Source organism: Oryctolagus cuniculus, chromosome 11 (genome assembly GCF_051225735.1).
Source record: "Oryctolagus cuniculus isolate XC-2025 breed Fujian yellow rabbit chromosome 11, ASM5122573v1, whole genome shotgun sequence".
NCBI lineage: Eukaryota > Metazoa > Chordata > Mammalia > Lagomorpha > Leporidae > Oryctolagus > Oryctolagus cuniculus.
The window spans coordinates 54,247,092-54,261,825 of NC_142877.1; the positions used below are offsets into that span (position 1 = coordinate 54,247,092).

A 14,734-nucleotide genomic window follows, 5' to 3' on the forward strand; every position below is an offset into this window, starting at 1 on the left:
TCCCAGTGAGAGTCAAGTTGGGAGTTGATAGTTTCTTTTCTTTTCTTTTCTTTTTTTTTTTTTTTTTTTTTACAGAGGATCAGTTTAGCATGCGTTAAGTAAAGATTTCAACAGTTTGCACCCCCATAGAAACACAAAGTGAAATATATTATTTGAGTACTCGTTATAGCATTAAATCTCAATGCACAGCACATTAAGGACAGAGATCCTACATGAGGAGTAAGTGCACAGTGACTCCTGTTGTTGACTTTACCAATTGACACTCCTGTCTATGGCATCAGTAATCTCTCTATGCTCCAGTCATGAGTTGCCAAGGCTATGGAAGCCCCTTGAGTTCTCCGACTCTTATCTTGTTTAGACAAGGTCATAGTCAAAGTGGAGGTTCTCTCCTCCCTTCAGAGAAAGGTACCTCCTTCTTTGAAGACCTGTTCTTTCCACTGAGATCTCACTCACAGAGATCTTTTGCCAGAGTGTCTTGGCTTTCCAGAGCAATAACATTTGATTAAGGGACTTAAAGTCTAATATTGCCGACAAAATATTTGATAAAGTTGGAAAACGTCAGATAATGATAAATATTTTATTTTTTTTAAAGATTTTATTCATTCATTTGAGAGGTAGAGTTACAGATAGTGAGAGGGAGAGACAGAGAGAAAGGTCTTCCTTCCGCTGGTTCACTCCCCAAATGGCCAAAACAACCAGAGCTGTGCCGAACCAAAGCCAGGAGCCAGGTGCCAGGAGCTTCTTCCGGGTCTCCCATGCGGGTGCAGGGGCCCAAGGACTTGGACCATCTTTCACTGCTTTCCCAGGCCATAGCAGAGAGCTGGATTGGAAGAGGAGCAGCCGGGACTCGAACTGGCACCCATATGGGATGCCAGCGCCACAGGTGGAGGATTAAGCTACTGTGCCACAGAGCTGGCCCCCAGTGATAAATATTTTAATCAGACCTCACATTTATAAAAATACCCAATGCTTCAGTGTGGTTCTTTCAGAAAACCTTACGAATGCCTTTGCATAATAGTCTTAATTGTGACTACAGGAGAGGAGGGAGTAATGTGTGACAGCAGCAGGAGGTAAGGATGGGTAATAATCAAGAAAGTATTCTGGGACTAGGCAGAGTTTCCACAAGGAGAGGATTCTGAAAGTACAGTGGATCTGCATATTTTAGGCAGTTTCTGTGGAAGGACTGAAGAACATGTCAAATGTGGGAAAACAGAAATGAGGCACATCAGAATCAGCCCTAAAGGCATTCGGATCTGGCTGAAAAGCCCATGAGAGTATTTCAGGCATGGAAAGCCAAGACACTCTGGCAAAAAGATCTCTGTGAGTGAGATCCCAGTGGAAAGAACAGGTCTTCAAAGAAGGAGGTACCTTTCTCTGAAGGGAGGAGAGAACCTCCACTTTGACTATGACCTTGTCTAAACAAGATAAGAGTCGGAGAACTCAGAGGGCTTCCATAGCCTTGGAAACTCATGACTGGAGCATAGGGAGATTACTGATGCCAAAGACAGGAGTGTCAATTGGTAAAGTCAACAACAGGAGTCACTGTGCACTTACTCCTCATGTAGGATCTCTGTCCTTAATGTGCTGTGCATTGAGATTTAATGCTATAACGAGTACTCAAATAATATATTTCACTTTGTGTTTCTATGGGGGTGCAAACTGTTGAAATCTTTACTTAATGCATACTAAACGGATCTTCTGTAAAAAAAAAAAAAAAAAGAAATTATCAATTCCCAACTTGACTCTCACTGGGATTAAACATGACAATAGGTCTGATCTGATTTCATCATCATTTAAAAAAATCATCTATTATTTTTCACTTTATGTTTCTGTGTGGGAGCAAACTGTTGAAATCCTTACTTAATGTATACTAAGCTGATCTTCTGTATATTAAGATAATTGAAAATGAATCTTGATGTGAATGGAAGGGGAGAGGGAGTGGGAAAGGGGAGGGTTGTGGGTGGGAGGGATGGTATGGAGGGAAGCCATTGTAATCCATAAGTCGTACTTTGGAAATTTATATTCATTAAATAAAAGTTAAAAAAAAAAAAGAAATGAGGCACAGCATTCACCAACCAATGGATGAGAACAGATAATAAAGTGTTACAACTGGGGCTGGCACTGTGGCGTAGCAGGTAAAGCCACCGCCTGCAGTGCCAGCATCCCATATCGCTGCCAGTTCGAGACCTGGCTGCTCCACTTCCAATCCAGCTCTCTGCTATGGCCTGGGAAAGCAGCAGAAGATGCCCCAAGTCCTTGGGCCCCTGCACCCGCGTGGGAGACCTGGAAGAAGCTCCTGGTTCCTGGCTTCAGATCAGCCAAGCTCTGGCTGTTGCGGCCATTTGGAGAGTGAACCAGGGAATGGAAGACGTTCCTCTCTCTCTCTCTCTCTCTCTCTCCCCCCCCCTCTCTCTTTCTCTCTCCCTCTCCCTCTCTCCCCTCTCCCTCTCCTCTGTGTAACTGTGACTTTCAAGTAAAATAAAATAGTAAAACAAACAAACAAACAAACAAACAAAAAAAACAACAACACTGCACTCTGGCCTCCTGCTCGCTGAGACTCTAGTGTGGCAGCAGTGGCAGCTTAAGTAATTGGGTCCCTGCTGTCCTTGTACGAGACCTTGGCTGTGTCCTCACCTCCTGGCTCCAGCCCCGGCCCCGCCCAAGTCATCATGGGCATTTGGGGAGTGAACCAGTGGATGGGAGCTCTGTCTGCCTCTGAAGGAACAGAAAGCCGTAGCTTTATGAGATCTATCAAAATCTAACTGCGGTAATAATATAACATCATTTGCTCTTATATGAAAAAAAAAAAGCTAAAAAAACAAAAAAACACTTTTACTATAAAATAGTGAAACAGGGCCAGCGCTGTGGCACAGTAGGTTAATCCTCCACCTGCAGTGCTGGCATCCTATATGCAGCTGGTTCTAATCCTGGCTGCTCCTCTTTCAATCCAGCTCTCTGCTGTGGCCTGGGAAAGCAGTGAAAGCTGGCCCAAATCCTTGGGCCTCTGCACCCACATGGGAGACCCGGAAGAAGCTCCTGGCTCCTGGCTTCCCTTCGGCGCAGCTCCGGCTGTTGTGGCCAATTGGGGAGTGAACCAGTGGATTGAAGACCTCTCTCTGTCTCTCCCTCTCACTGTCGGTAACTCTCAAATAAATAAATCTTCTAAAAATAACCCAGCGAGATAACATTTACATCAAGGTTGTAGAATTCAGAAGCCTGTTGTAGGGAGAGTTTGGCAGGAATCTTCAGGGGACAGTCACTTGAACCACTTCCTTTCCTGCCTTTTTTTTTTTTTTTTAAGATATATTTATTTGAAAGAGTTAGAGGGGAGAGATGGAGAAAGAGATTTTCCATCTGCTGGTTCACTCCCCAGAAGGCTGCATTGGCAGGGGCTGGGCCAGGCTCAAGCCAGGAGCCAGGAGCTTCTTCCAGGTCTTCCACCTGTTGGCAGGAGCCCAAGGACTTGGGCTATCCTTCACTGCTTTCCCCAGCCCATTAGCAGGGAGCTGGATTGGAAGTGGAGCAGCCAGGACTCGAACCAGTGCCCACATGGGATGCCGGCACGGCAGAAGACATCTTAACCTGCTACACCACAGTGCAAGCCCCTCTTTTTCTTTCTTTCCTTCTTTCTTTTCTCTCTATCTCTCTCTCTTTATATATTATTTGAGAGGTAAGAGTTACAGACAGAGAAAGGGATAAGATGGAGAGAGACGTCTTCCATCTGCTGGGTCACTCCCAAAATGGCTGTAAATGGCTGGAGCTGGGCTTCTTCCGGGTCTCCCACATGGGTGCAGGGGCCCAAGGACTTGGGCCATCTTCCGCTGCTTTCCCAGGCCATTGCAGAGAGCTGGATCGGAAGTGGAGCAACCGGGACTTGAACTGGCACACATTTGGGACGCCAGCACTGCAGGTGGAGGCTTAACCTCCCCACTTTTGAGAGCTAGACTGTGACAGCTCTGACCTCTTCAATTAATGGTGTGAATTTCTTTGTAGTAGACAAGTAGGCACGAGAGGTGAAGTCTTTGTGTCATTTTCCATTTGAGATTCTTGTGGCAGGATACAAGTAGTAGGCTGCAATCAATGAGTAGATAACTGCCCAAGAGTTTCAATTTGTAAATGAAGGAGTGATCACAGGTGGTATGACAGCTCTGGGGGGACAGATCTCTTAAGGTCATCCTTGAGGTCAGTACTTGCCGGAGGTGGTTATATGAGCATTAACAACCAGGGACCTGAGATTTAAGCCCAATCTAAAGCGGCCCCAAGCATCCCCAGTGTACACCATATTAAACCCTAGGGGAGCTGTCTCTCTCGTGCTCTTCCATAGCCTCACAGTCTACCCCGTCACAGGAGTGCTTCAGAGAATCTGTTAAATGCATGCAGGTCTTTCTAACGCACTTAAGATACACAGCAGTCTCTCTGCCCAGCGTCACAAATAACAAAACTACGGTTCAGACCTAGGTCTGATGAACTAGTTTGTGGTTTTACAATGAGAGTATTTCTATCTCTGTCTCTCCCTCTTTTTTTTTTTTTTTTTTTTTTGATTTATTTGAAAGGCAGAGTAACAGGGAGAGACAGAAACTTTCTGTCTGTTAACCCCCTCCCCCCAATGGCTGGAACAGTCAGGGTTGGGTCAGGTCAAAGCCGGGAGCTAGGAACGCCATCTGGTCTCCCACGTGGGTGGCAGGAGCCCACCCATTTGATCCATCTTCCGCCGCTGTCTTCCCAGGTACATTAGCAGTGGAACAGCCAGGACCCGAACTGGTGCTTTGATAACGGGATGGCGGTATTGCAAGCTGCAGCTTAACCAGCTGCGCCACAACACGGCCCTGCGCCTTTTCTTTGTTTTCTCATGGTGAGAAGGTGGCATTCAGAATTAGCCAGCTGGACCTAGATTAGGGGTGGTTGCAGGAGGACTGATAAGCGGGAGCCAGCTGAACACAAGCCTCTGTCTCGGGCCTGGCCAGGGCGCTGTTCTCGCCGTGTAGTGTCGTGGGGCTTCCTCCCCGCCTCTTTGGTGCGGAGCTTGAGTCCACGTGAGCACGCCTGTGCTGTCGTCTTCTGTGCGCGTGGTGCTGGGGGAAGTCGATGGCAGAGCTGTCAGGCTTGATCGTCCGGGCGCTCTTTGGGGGGTCTTGGGGCTGGGTGTGGGTGACAGCAGGCGCATTTTTGCCGAGTGTGGACACCTTTCAGCACTGCCACCTTGGCCTTCAGAGCCTTTGCTTTGGGAGGGGCAGGAGCCGCCTCCTTCCCCTTCTGGATGGTCTTGGTGACAAGCCCCGGACCTTCCTTCCTTCCCTCCCTCCCTCCTCCTTCTTCCGTCCCTTCCCTTCCCCTTAAGATTTATTACTTCAGTTGAAAGAGTTACAGAGAGGCAGGGAGAGAGCTCTTCCATCGCTGGTTCACTCCCTAAATGGCCACAATGGCTGGAGTTGGGCCATTCTGAAGCCAGGAGCCAGGAGTCTCTTCCGGGTCTCCCAAGTGGATGCAGGGCCCAAGGACTTGGGCCATCTTCTACTGCTTTCCCAGGCCATAGCAGAGAGCTGGATCAAAACTGGAGCAGCCGGGACTCAAACCGGCGCCCACATGGGATGCTGGCCCTGCAGGCGGCGGCCCCTGTACCTTCTTACCTGGTGTTGCAGAGTCTTGTCCTGCACCAACTCTTAGAAGCTTATTAGAGTTTTTTTTTTTTTTGACAGGCAGAGTGGACAGTGAGAGAGAGAGACAGAGAGAAAGGTCTTCCTTTGCCGTTGGTTCACCCTCCAATGGCCGCCGCTGCAGCCGGCGCACCGCGCTGATCCGATGGCAGGAGCCAGGATCCAGGTGCTTTTCCTCGTCTCCCATGGGGTGCAGGGCCCAAGCACCTGGGCCATCCTCCACTGCACTCCCTGGCCACAGCAGAGGGCTGGACTGGAAGAGGGGCAACCGGGACAGAATCCAGTGCCCCGACCGGGACTAGAACCCGGTGTGCCGGCGCCGCTAGGCAGAGGATTAGCCTATTGAGCCACGGCGCCGGCCAGAAGCTTATTAGAGTTTAAAGGTTCCATCTAAGTATGTCCACTAGGTGGCAGCCTTCCATTTTAAAATCTCAGAAGTCCTGCAAACTTCAAAAGTACTGGGGAACTTCAAAAGTTCACAGAAAGTGGGAACACAGAATGCTTGTTGGAACACCGCTTTGGCCTAGCGTTAGGACACCGGCATCACACATGGGAGTGCTGAGTTCCGTTCCTGGCTCCAGCCACCAACTCCAGCTTCCTGCTAAGGGATCCTGCCTCAACTAATTGGGTTCCTGCCGCCCACGTGGGAGACCTGGATGGAGTTTCTGGCTCCTGTCGTTGGTCTCAGCCCATCCCTGGTTCTTAGGGCATTTGAGGAGTGAACCAGCAGATGGGAGCGCTTTCTCTACGAATGAACACATACATTTTTAAAGATTTATTCATTGACTGATTTGGAAGGCAGAGTGACAGAGAAATGAGAGACAAACAGAACGTGCACCGCAGGTTTACCTTCCAAGTGGCTGAAACAGCGGGGGCCAGGCCAGGCTACCGTCAGGAGCCTGGAACTTCATCCGGATTTCACGTGCGGGTGTCAGGGACCCGTGCACCTGGGCCACCGTCCACTGTCTTCTGAGGCACGTTAGCATAGCAGCCAGGGCTCTAACCAGCACTCTGATGTGGAGTGCACGCATCAACAGTGCCTGCCCCAATAATGTTAAAAATGTTTCTTTTTGTGCAAAAATTTTTGAAATCTAGTTTTTCTCAATAGGTGGATATTTCCACAAAACTTGCTAAGATCATGTATGCATGGATTTCAAAAGTTTTGTACCAGAAGGACCTACCTTTTATTGTTTGTTGAAAATTTATTTGGCACTGTGGCGTAGTGGGTAAAGCTGCCAGTTGCAGTGCCGGCATCCCATATGGGTATCGGGTTGATTCCTGGCTGCTCCTCTTCCGATCCAGCTCTCTGCTATGGCCTGGGAAAGCAGTAGAAGATGGCCCAAGTCCTTTGGCCCCTGTACCCACTTGGGAGACCCGGAAGAAGCTTCTGGCTCCTAGCTTTAAAATGGAAAAAAGAAAATGACATGACACTTCTTTGTCTACTGCCTGTTGCAATCAGAAGTAAGCAATCAAATAGGATTCCTAACCATTAGCTATTACTGAGCATTGTACCAAGGAAGCCTTCCATGGGATGGTTCACTCCCCCAGTGACTGTAACAATCTGGGTCTGGACCAGGCTGAAGTCAGGAACTCCATCCGGGTCTCCCATGTGGGTGGCAGGGACCAAAGCACTTGGGCCATCTTCCACTGCCTCCCAGGGCGTGCATTAGCAGTGCTGGGCGGGAAGCTGAGCAGCCAGGACTTGAACTGGCAGAGACCGTGGGTCCTCTTGGCCTCCATCACTGCATGCGCGGGTTCCTGTAATCCCTCCCTCCTCCCCTCCCCCTCCCTTCCCCTGCGCCCCCTTCTCTCTCTCCACCAGTGCTTTTGTTTAAAGAACCCTAACTAACACAGTTCAAAACCAAGCAAAGTTCAATAATACATCGCTTACAACAGTGCTGTGCACTTGTTCTGGAGCATTCTTTGCAGTGGTTAGAATATTCCTCGACCGAGCTGCCCAGTATGGTAACAACTAGTAACGTGTGCCTATTAGCACTTAAAACGGGACAGATGAGGAGCAGGTGTTTCATCCAGCAGATGAATGCCCGTGTTCCATGTTGGAGGACCGACTGGGATTCAACACTCAGCTCCAGGTCCTGCCTCCAGGTGCCTGCTAACGCAGCCCCTGGGAGGCAGCGGTGATGGCTTCATCGCTTAGGCTCCTGCCCACGGGGGAGACCTGCATTGAGTTCCCGGCTTCTGGCTTTGGCCCTGGTCATTCTGGGCATTTGGGAAGTGAAGTAGCAGATGGGAGCTCTCGCTGTCTCTCTCTGCTTCTCAAAAAAAGGATTAGAGGGCTGGCACCATGGCACAGTAGGTTAATCTTCTGCCTGTGGTGCCGGCATCCATTATGGGCACCGGTCCTAGTCCTGGCTGCTCCTCTTCCAATCCAGCTCTCTGCTGTGACCTGGGAAAGCAGTGGAGGATGGCTCAGGTCCTTGGGCCCCTGCACCCCTATGGGAGACCCGGAAGAAGCTCCTGGCTCCTGGCTTTGGATCGGCATAGCTCTGGCTGTTGCGGCCATTTGGGGAGTGAACCAGCAGATGGAAGACCTCTCTCTCTCTCACTGTTTGTAATTCTACCTCTCAAATAAATAAATAAATAAATATGTAAAACCAAAGAATTAAGAAATAAAGACAAGTGTGGCTCAGGAACCAATTTCAATGTAATGAAAATCTAAGCTTATTACATGTTGCTAGTGGCTGCCATGTTTTACAGCCAGGTTTATAAAGACAATCAATGGAATAATAAATACAAAATTCAGAATACTGGTTATTTTTAAAAAAGAGTTTTAATTTTATTTATTTGAAAGGATTACAGAGTGAGGGAGGTCTTCCATCCACTGGTTTGCTCCCCAAATAGCCGCAACGTTGGGAGCTGAGCGGATCTGAAGCCAGGAGCCAGGAGCTTTTTCTGGGTCTCCCATATGGGTGCAGAGACCCGCATGGCTTCTCTCTGGCTTCCTCGAACTGGCACCCATATAAGATGCCAGTGCCAGCCCCTACAGTTTTCTGATTCACTCCCCCAATGCCTGTAACAGCCAGGGCTGGGCTGGGCTGGAATGAAAGCCAGGAGCCAGAAACTCAGTCCAAGTTTCCTACATGGGCGGCAGGGAGCTCATTAACTGAGTCATTGCTGCTGCCCCCCTGTGTGCATTAACAGGAAGCTGGAGTTTGCTGTTGGCTATTGTGGGAGGTCTCTGCACAGAGCCTAGCGCAGCTCACAACAGCAGACCTGGAGAGAGCGCTCGAGACACAAGGCACCAGCTTTGTATAGGCTAGTCTTGGAAGTGGTGGCCATGCTATCACTAGATTGGGGCCAGCGCTGTGGCATAGTGGGTAAAGCTGCCACCTGCAGTGGATGGCCAATGGCCCAAGTCCTTGGACCCCTGCACCTGTGTAGGAGACCCTGAAGAAGCTCCTGGCTTCTGGCTGCGGAATGGCCCAACTCCAGCCATTGAGGCCATTTGGGGAGTGAACCAGCAGAAGGAAGACCTCTCTGTGTGTTTGTCTCTCTCTTCCTCTGCCTTTCAAATAAATAAGTCTTAAAAAAATAGGCTTGCTAGATTCAGCCAACACTGAAGGGGGAGGGGATTAAGCAAAGTGCATCAATACCAGGAGACAGGGTTGGTTGGGGGCCGCCCACCACAGTGGGGCATCTTCGTCCATCGTGGGAGTGGCCCACAGCAAGGAGTGACGATGAGGAGTGAGGCAGGCAGAGGCACCTCTGCAGTCACTGGTCCCTTTTCCACGGCTCCTTCTTGGCCAGGCTGCATGCTCCTGATTTATGAATCTGTCACAGCAAGGGCTGAGATCACGTCCTGCTGACAAGGCCACCACAATCAGATCACCCCCACACACAGGAGCTCACGTCCTCTACCTGTGACCCCCCTCTTTCCAGTATCACCTTCTTGGACAATGGGGAACGTGTTCATGGCAGCCGCTGGGTCTCCCGTGCCGCCCACTGGTTTCAGCTCTGGCCTGGGGCCTCTGGCTTCCTCGCCCACACATGACCACCTGTGCCCAACTAATTATGTTCCCTCTCCTTAATGTTCCCAGATACCTCAGCCTCAGAGGGATGACATAAGCCAGGTGGCTGGCCTTTCATTGACCCCTCCTCCAGACTACCGGAGGACATGCTGTTCCCTTGTTCATGAAGGTGTGGGCAAAGAAAGGGAAAACACAGCTCAGGATAGACATGGCTTTAATTTAAAATCAAATGCCTGATGTCATTCTTTTTAAACAATTCTTTCATTGTTTGAAAGGCAGAGCAGGAGAAAGAGAGAGGGAGAGACAGAGATCTTCCATCCACTGGTTCACTCCCCAAATGGCTGCAATGGCTCGGGCTGGGCAAGGCAGAAGCCAGGACTCCATCCGGGTCTCCCACGTGGACGGCAGTGACCCAAGCACTTGGGCCATTTTCTGCTACTTTTCCAGGTGCACTAGCAGGGAGCTACATTGGAAGTGGAGCAGCGGCCTTGAACCAAGGCTCTGATACAGGATGCCAGTGTCATGGTGGTAACTTAACTGCTGCACCACACTGGCCCCTAGATAGTATTCTAGAAAAGTCTGGATCGTGTTAAAGAACAATTATTCATGATACAAGTTAAAGCATGGGAAGGAAGACTATTCAGAAAGGTAAGGGACAACGGAGCTCAACCCCAAATACAGCCTGGGAAAGTAGATGAAAAACCACTAGACATAACATCGAAAGGAGTTCCTGAAAGCAGGCCAGGGTGATTAGCCATCACCTGGGGATGGTGGAGCCTGAGGAATCAGATCAGGTATAGGGGGAGGGGTTCTTTCTTAACTGACTCAGCAGGGTTCTTGCTAAAACCTGATTTTACAAAAAAAAAAAAAAAAAAAAAAAAAAAAAGTGCAGAGATGGGCCTAGAAGAAATTTCAGGAGCTTGATTCAAGTTTTGTCAAGCCGAGAATCTTTGTCATCCGCCGCAGTGAAATTCTCACAGGCAGCTTTTTGGCTCAGGCTTGGCCTTGTGCCATCTTGTTCTTTCCTGCCTCTTCCCCAGGTTTCTTAACACAGCGACAAATTTCTCTTGATTATGCTGAGCAGTCAGCACCCTACCCCGACTCTAAACCATGCTTCAGGCCTATTTCTGCATACCCCAAACGCATATAAAATGCTTTGCTTTTAGACCTTTACTTATATTAAAACAGGAACTTTTTTTTTTTAAAGATGTTTATTTGAGAGGTAGAGTTACAGAAAGTGCGAGAGACAAAAAGTGGTCTTCCATCTGCTGGTTCACTCCCCAAATGGCCGCAATGGCCGGTGCTGAGCTGATCCGAAGCCAGAAGCTTCCTCCAGGTCTCTCAGCAGGTGCAGGGGCCCCTGCACTTGGGTCATCTTCCACTGCTCTGCCAGGCCATCACAGAGAGCTGGATGGGAAGAGGAGCAGCCGGGACTCGAACCAGTGCCCATATGGGATGCTGGGGCCATAGGTGGAGGCTTAGCCCCCCTACACCACAGTACTAGCCTCAAGCTTTTTTTTTTTTTTTTTCTCTTCTACATATCCTGGTCTAAATACTTAAGGCAGAGCTTCTCCCTTCAGGCAACAGTAAAAATAACAGTAGAATCGGCTAGGGCCCAGGTTGCTTCTGGAGGTCTCCAGTGCCCTCCACCCCAGGGTCCCCAGCCCCTGGCCTCCCGCCTGGTCACACTACTGCGCTGAACAAGTGCTATGCCGGCAACGTCGCAGTAGACGCCAACTGTAGTGATGCCAGGAGACCTGATGCAGGCCGGAAGCCCCGCCCCTCACGCAACCCACGCACGCCTCCGCGCCCGTTCTCCCGCTCACCGCCATCTTGCCCACTAGGACCTCTCAAATGGCGCTGCGGATCGTGAGCGCCGCGCTGCTGTTTGTGGGGAGCGTTCCCTTATACTGGGAGCAGCACTCGCTCCCTGACAGGACTCGGCTTGCCTCATCTTGGGCAGCGGCCGGTGGCCTGGAGCCTGCCGAGGCTGCGCGTGGGCGGCTCAGGGGGCACAGGGCATCCCCGAAGGCCCAGTCTGATGCAAAGGGCAGTCTGTTCACCCCCGTCCTGGGCTGTCCCAAATGCTGCCGCCTTTGAATTTGGGGCCTTCCTGTTCTGTTGTCCCAACTTCCTGTAACAGAGTTGTAGACATCAGTTTCTAGAACTGTTAGGCTGAGCATAGTGGTAATAGTACAGATGACAGAGTTGTGTGTGGGGGTCTCTAAGTGCTCCTCAATCCACTGTGGGGCTCATTTTCTTTACAGATGAGTAACTCATTGGAATTCAGAGCCGAAAGGGCTATTGGGTGACCTTTTACTACAACTGAGCACAGTTAGCCCAAGTTAAATGACAAGTATTCGGACTTGCAGCTCTGGATTCAGCAATCCCAGAATCTTTAACCTGTTTCACACAGGGGAGGAAGTGGCACCTGGCTAGAGAAACTGACCTCATTTTTACACTTTTGAGGAACAGAATCCTAAAAGTAATGAACTGTGTTGATTTCAAGCCTTTGTTTGTAAGGAGTCAATTATGGCATATTTGTCTTAACTGTCCATTAAGATTCGTTAAAAATAGGAGCATGTGCCAGGTCTCCAGCTTGGCTTTTTTAAAATAGGAATGTAAAGGATCATACTAATGTGTTTACATGAGGAAGAAACATAGATGCTACAAATAATATATCATTTTCATTTTTAGATTGTGGAACAGCACCGCTTAGGGATATGTTGAAAGGGTCTCGGATTGTGGGAGGCACGGAAGCTGAGGCTGGCACGTGGCCATGGATAGTTAGCCTGCAGCTTAAGTATGGCCGGCTTCTTGCTCATATATGCGGGGGAAGCCTAGTGAGAGAAAGATGGGTTATCACGGCTGCCCACTGCACCAAAGACATGAGGTATGTATTCAGATCACTTTACTCTCCAACTTTATTCTCTTTGGGATAGTTTGTGGTGGTAGGGCACCTTTTGACTTCAGCTACTTTCACTCAAGGCATTTGTTTGCAAGTAGCCATGATGCCATATACCCAGTAAACTGTATTTGTGGAAATTAATCCCTTAAGTCAGAGGTTGGCAAACTTCTGTAAAGACTAAATATTGTAGATATTTGCAGGCCACATGGTTTATGGTGCAGTTACTTAGCATGAAAGCACCCATAGACAATACCTACTTAGGTAGGTATGCATATGAATGGGTGTGCATATGATCCAATAAGACTTTCTATATGAACGCTGACATTTGAAACCTGTTATGAAATTTTTTTAACCACTTAAAAATGATTGAAAAAGAGACTCCCTTTTCCTCAATTTGCATTACCCCGTGAAATCTCCATTGCAATCTGATTTCTGTGACCAAAACACGATAAAGATCCTCTTCCATGCTAAACCCAGTGACCTCAGTTCTCTTACTGTTGGATCTCTAAAGCATTTGGCCATGTTGACTACATCCTCACCTTGAAAGTCTCTGTTACTCATTTCTAAGGCACCATTCTCTCCTTTTTTCATTTATCCTCTTCTTTTATTTTAATTTTTTTATTTTGAGATATTTATTTGAAAGAGAGAGAGAGAAAGGGAAAGAGAGAGAGAACACACTCTCATCTATTGGTTCACTCCTCAAATCCCCAAAAGGGCTGGAGCCAGGAGCCAAAAGTTAAGTCTAGGTCTCCCATGTGGGTGGAAGGGACCCTATCAATTGGGCCATCACCACTCTATCCCAGAATCCACACTAGAGTCAGGAGTTGGTGCTGGGTATTGAACTCAGGCAATCTGGAACATGGGTATCTTTTTTTTTTTTTTTTTAAGATTTTATTTATTTGAGAGGCATAGTTAGAGAGGAAGGGAAAAAGAGAAAGGTCTTCCATCCCACTGGTTCACTCCCCAGATGGCTGTAATGGCTTGGCTGAAGCCAGGAGCCAGGAGCTTCTTCTGGGCTGCCCACATGAGTGCAGGGGCCCAAGGACTTGGACCATCATGTACTACTTTCCCAGGCCACAAGCAGAGAGCTGTATTAGAGGAGCAGCAGCCAGGACACAAACCAGTGCCCATATGGGATTCTGGCCCAGCACCATAGGTGCAGTCTTAGCCTATGCCATAGCACCGCCGAAGAACATGGTGTCTTAACCACTAACCTAAACAGCCACTCCTGTCGTTTTTGTTTTTGTTTTTAAGACAACTATCTTTTTTTAAAAAATTAATTCATTCATTTGAAAGGCAGATACAGAGAGAGAGAAAATGAGATATCTTCCACCCACTGGCTAACTCCCTAAATGACCAGCCAGAGCTGGGCCAGGCTGAAGCCAGGGCCCAGGAGCTTCATCTGAGTCTCCTATGTGGGAAGCAAGGGCCCAAGCACTTGGACCATCTTCTGCTTTTGCAGGCCTATTAGCAGGGAGCCAGATCAGAAGTGGAGCAGCCAGGACTCAAACTGGTGCCTATATGCAATGCCAGCATTGCAGGCAGAGGATTAACCTTCTATGCCACAGGACTGGCTCCTCCTGTCGTCTTTTAAATTACAGTGTTTTCTAGAGTTCTGTTCCCTATTCTCTTGCCTTATCATTCTGTATTCTTTCCTAGAGATGTCTCATCTACTTCTGTTGCAGCTATCATCATGTGTGGGCACCTTCTAATCTTTCCTGATGAGTCACATACCCCACTCCCTACTGTACATACCTATTGGAATAATATTCTCAACAAATGTAAAATTGATCTTTGTATCTTTCCTCTAACTTTTGTTAGTTTTCTAAGTTAGTAGCATCAGCCAGAGCTCTATTATGCAGAAAGTTACCTGATTTCTGTCACTTCACCTGTCCAGTTGGTCCTCAAGACCTGTGAAGTCTGTGCAGTACTTAAGTTTGTTTATTCTGTCCTTCAGCACTCCCTATGGGTTAGAAATAAATCTAGAATGTCAGTCTCCATATCTCTATATCATAACTTACCTACTTATCCTTATACTATTACTGTAATAGCTGTCTTAATAAGGGTGAAGTGGGAGCTCATTGCGACTAGGATTTCCATGTCCCTAATTACTAGTGATACTGTTCATATGCTCATTGGCCATTTATATATCTTCTTTGGAGAAATGAGTACTCAGATCATCT

General features: G+C 48.4%; 1 protein-coding gene across 1 annotated transcript in view; it reads left to right on the forward strand.

Annotated features, from left to right (window-relative positions):
• Positions 1–11,469: 11,469 nt before the first annotated feature.
• TMPRSS12 (transmembrane serine protease 12) overlaps positions 11,470–14,734 on the forward strand; it is a 41,698-nt gene continuing 38,433 nt past the window's right edge. The window contains exons 1-2 of the mRNA XM_089309061.1: positions 11,470–11,732; positions 12,341–12,536. Of these exons, the coding sequence (XP_089165187.1) occupies positions 11,498–11,732; positions 12,341–12,536 (431 nt within the window). The 5' untranslated portion in view covers positions 11,470–11,497. The remainder of the gene's footprint in view (positions 11,733–12,340; positions 12,537–14,734) is intronic.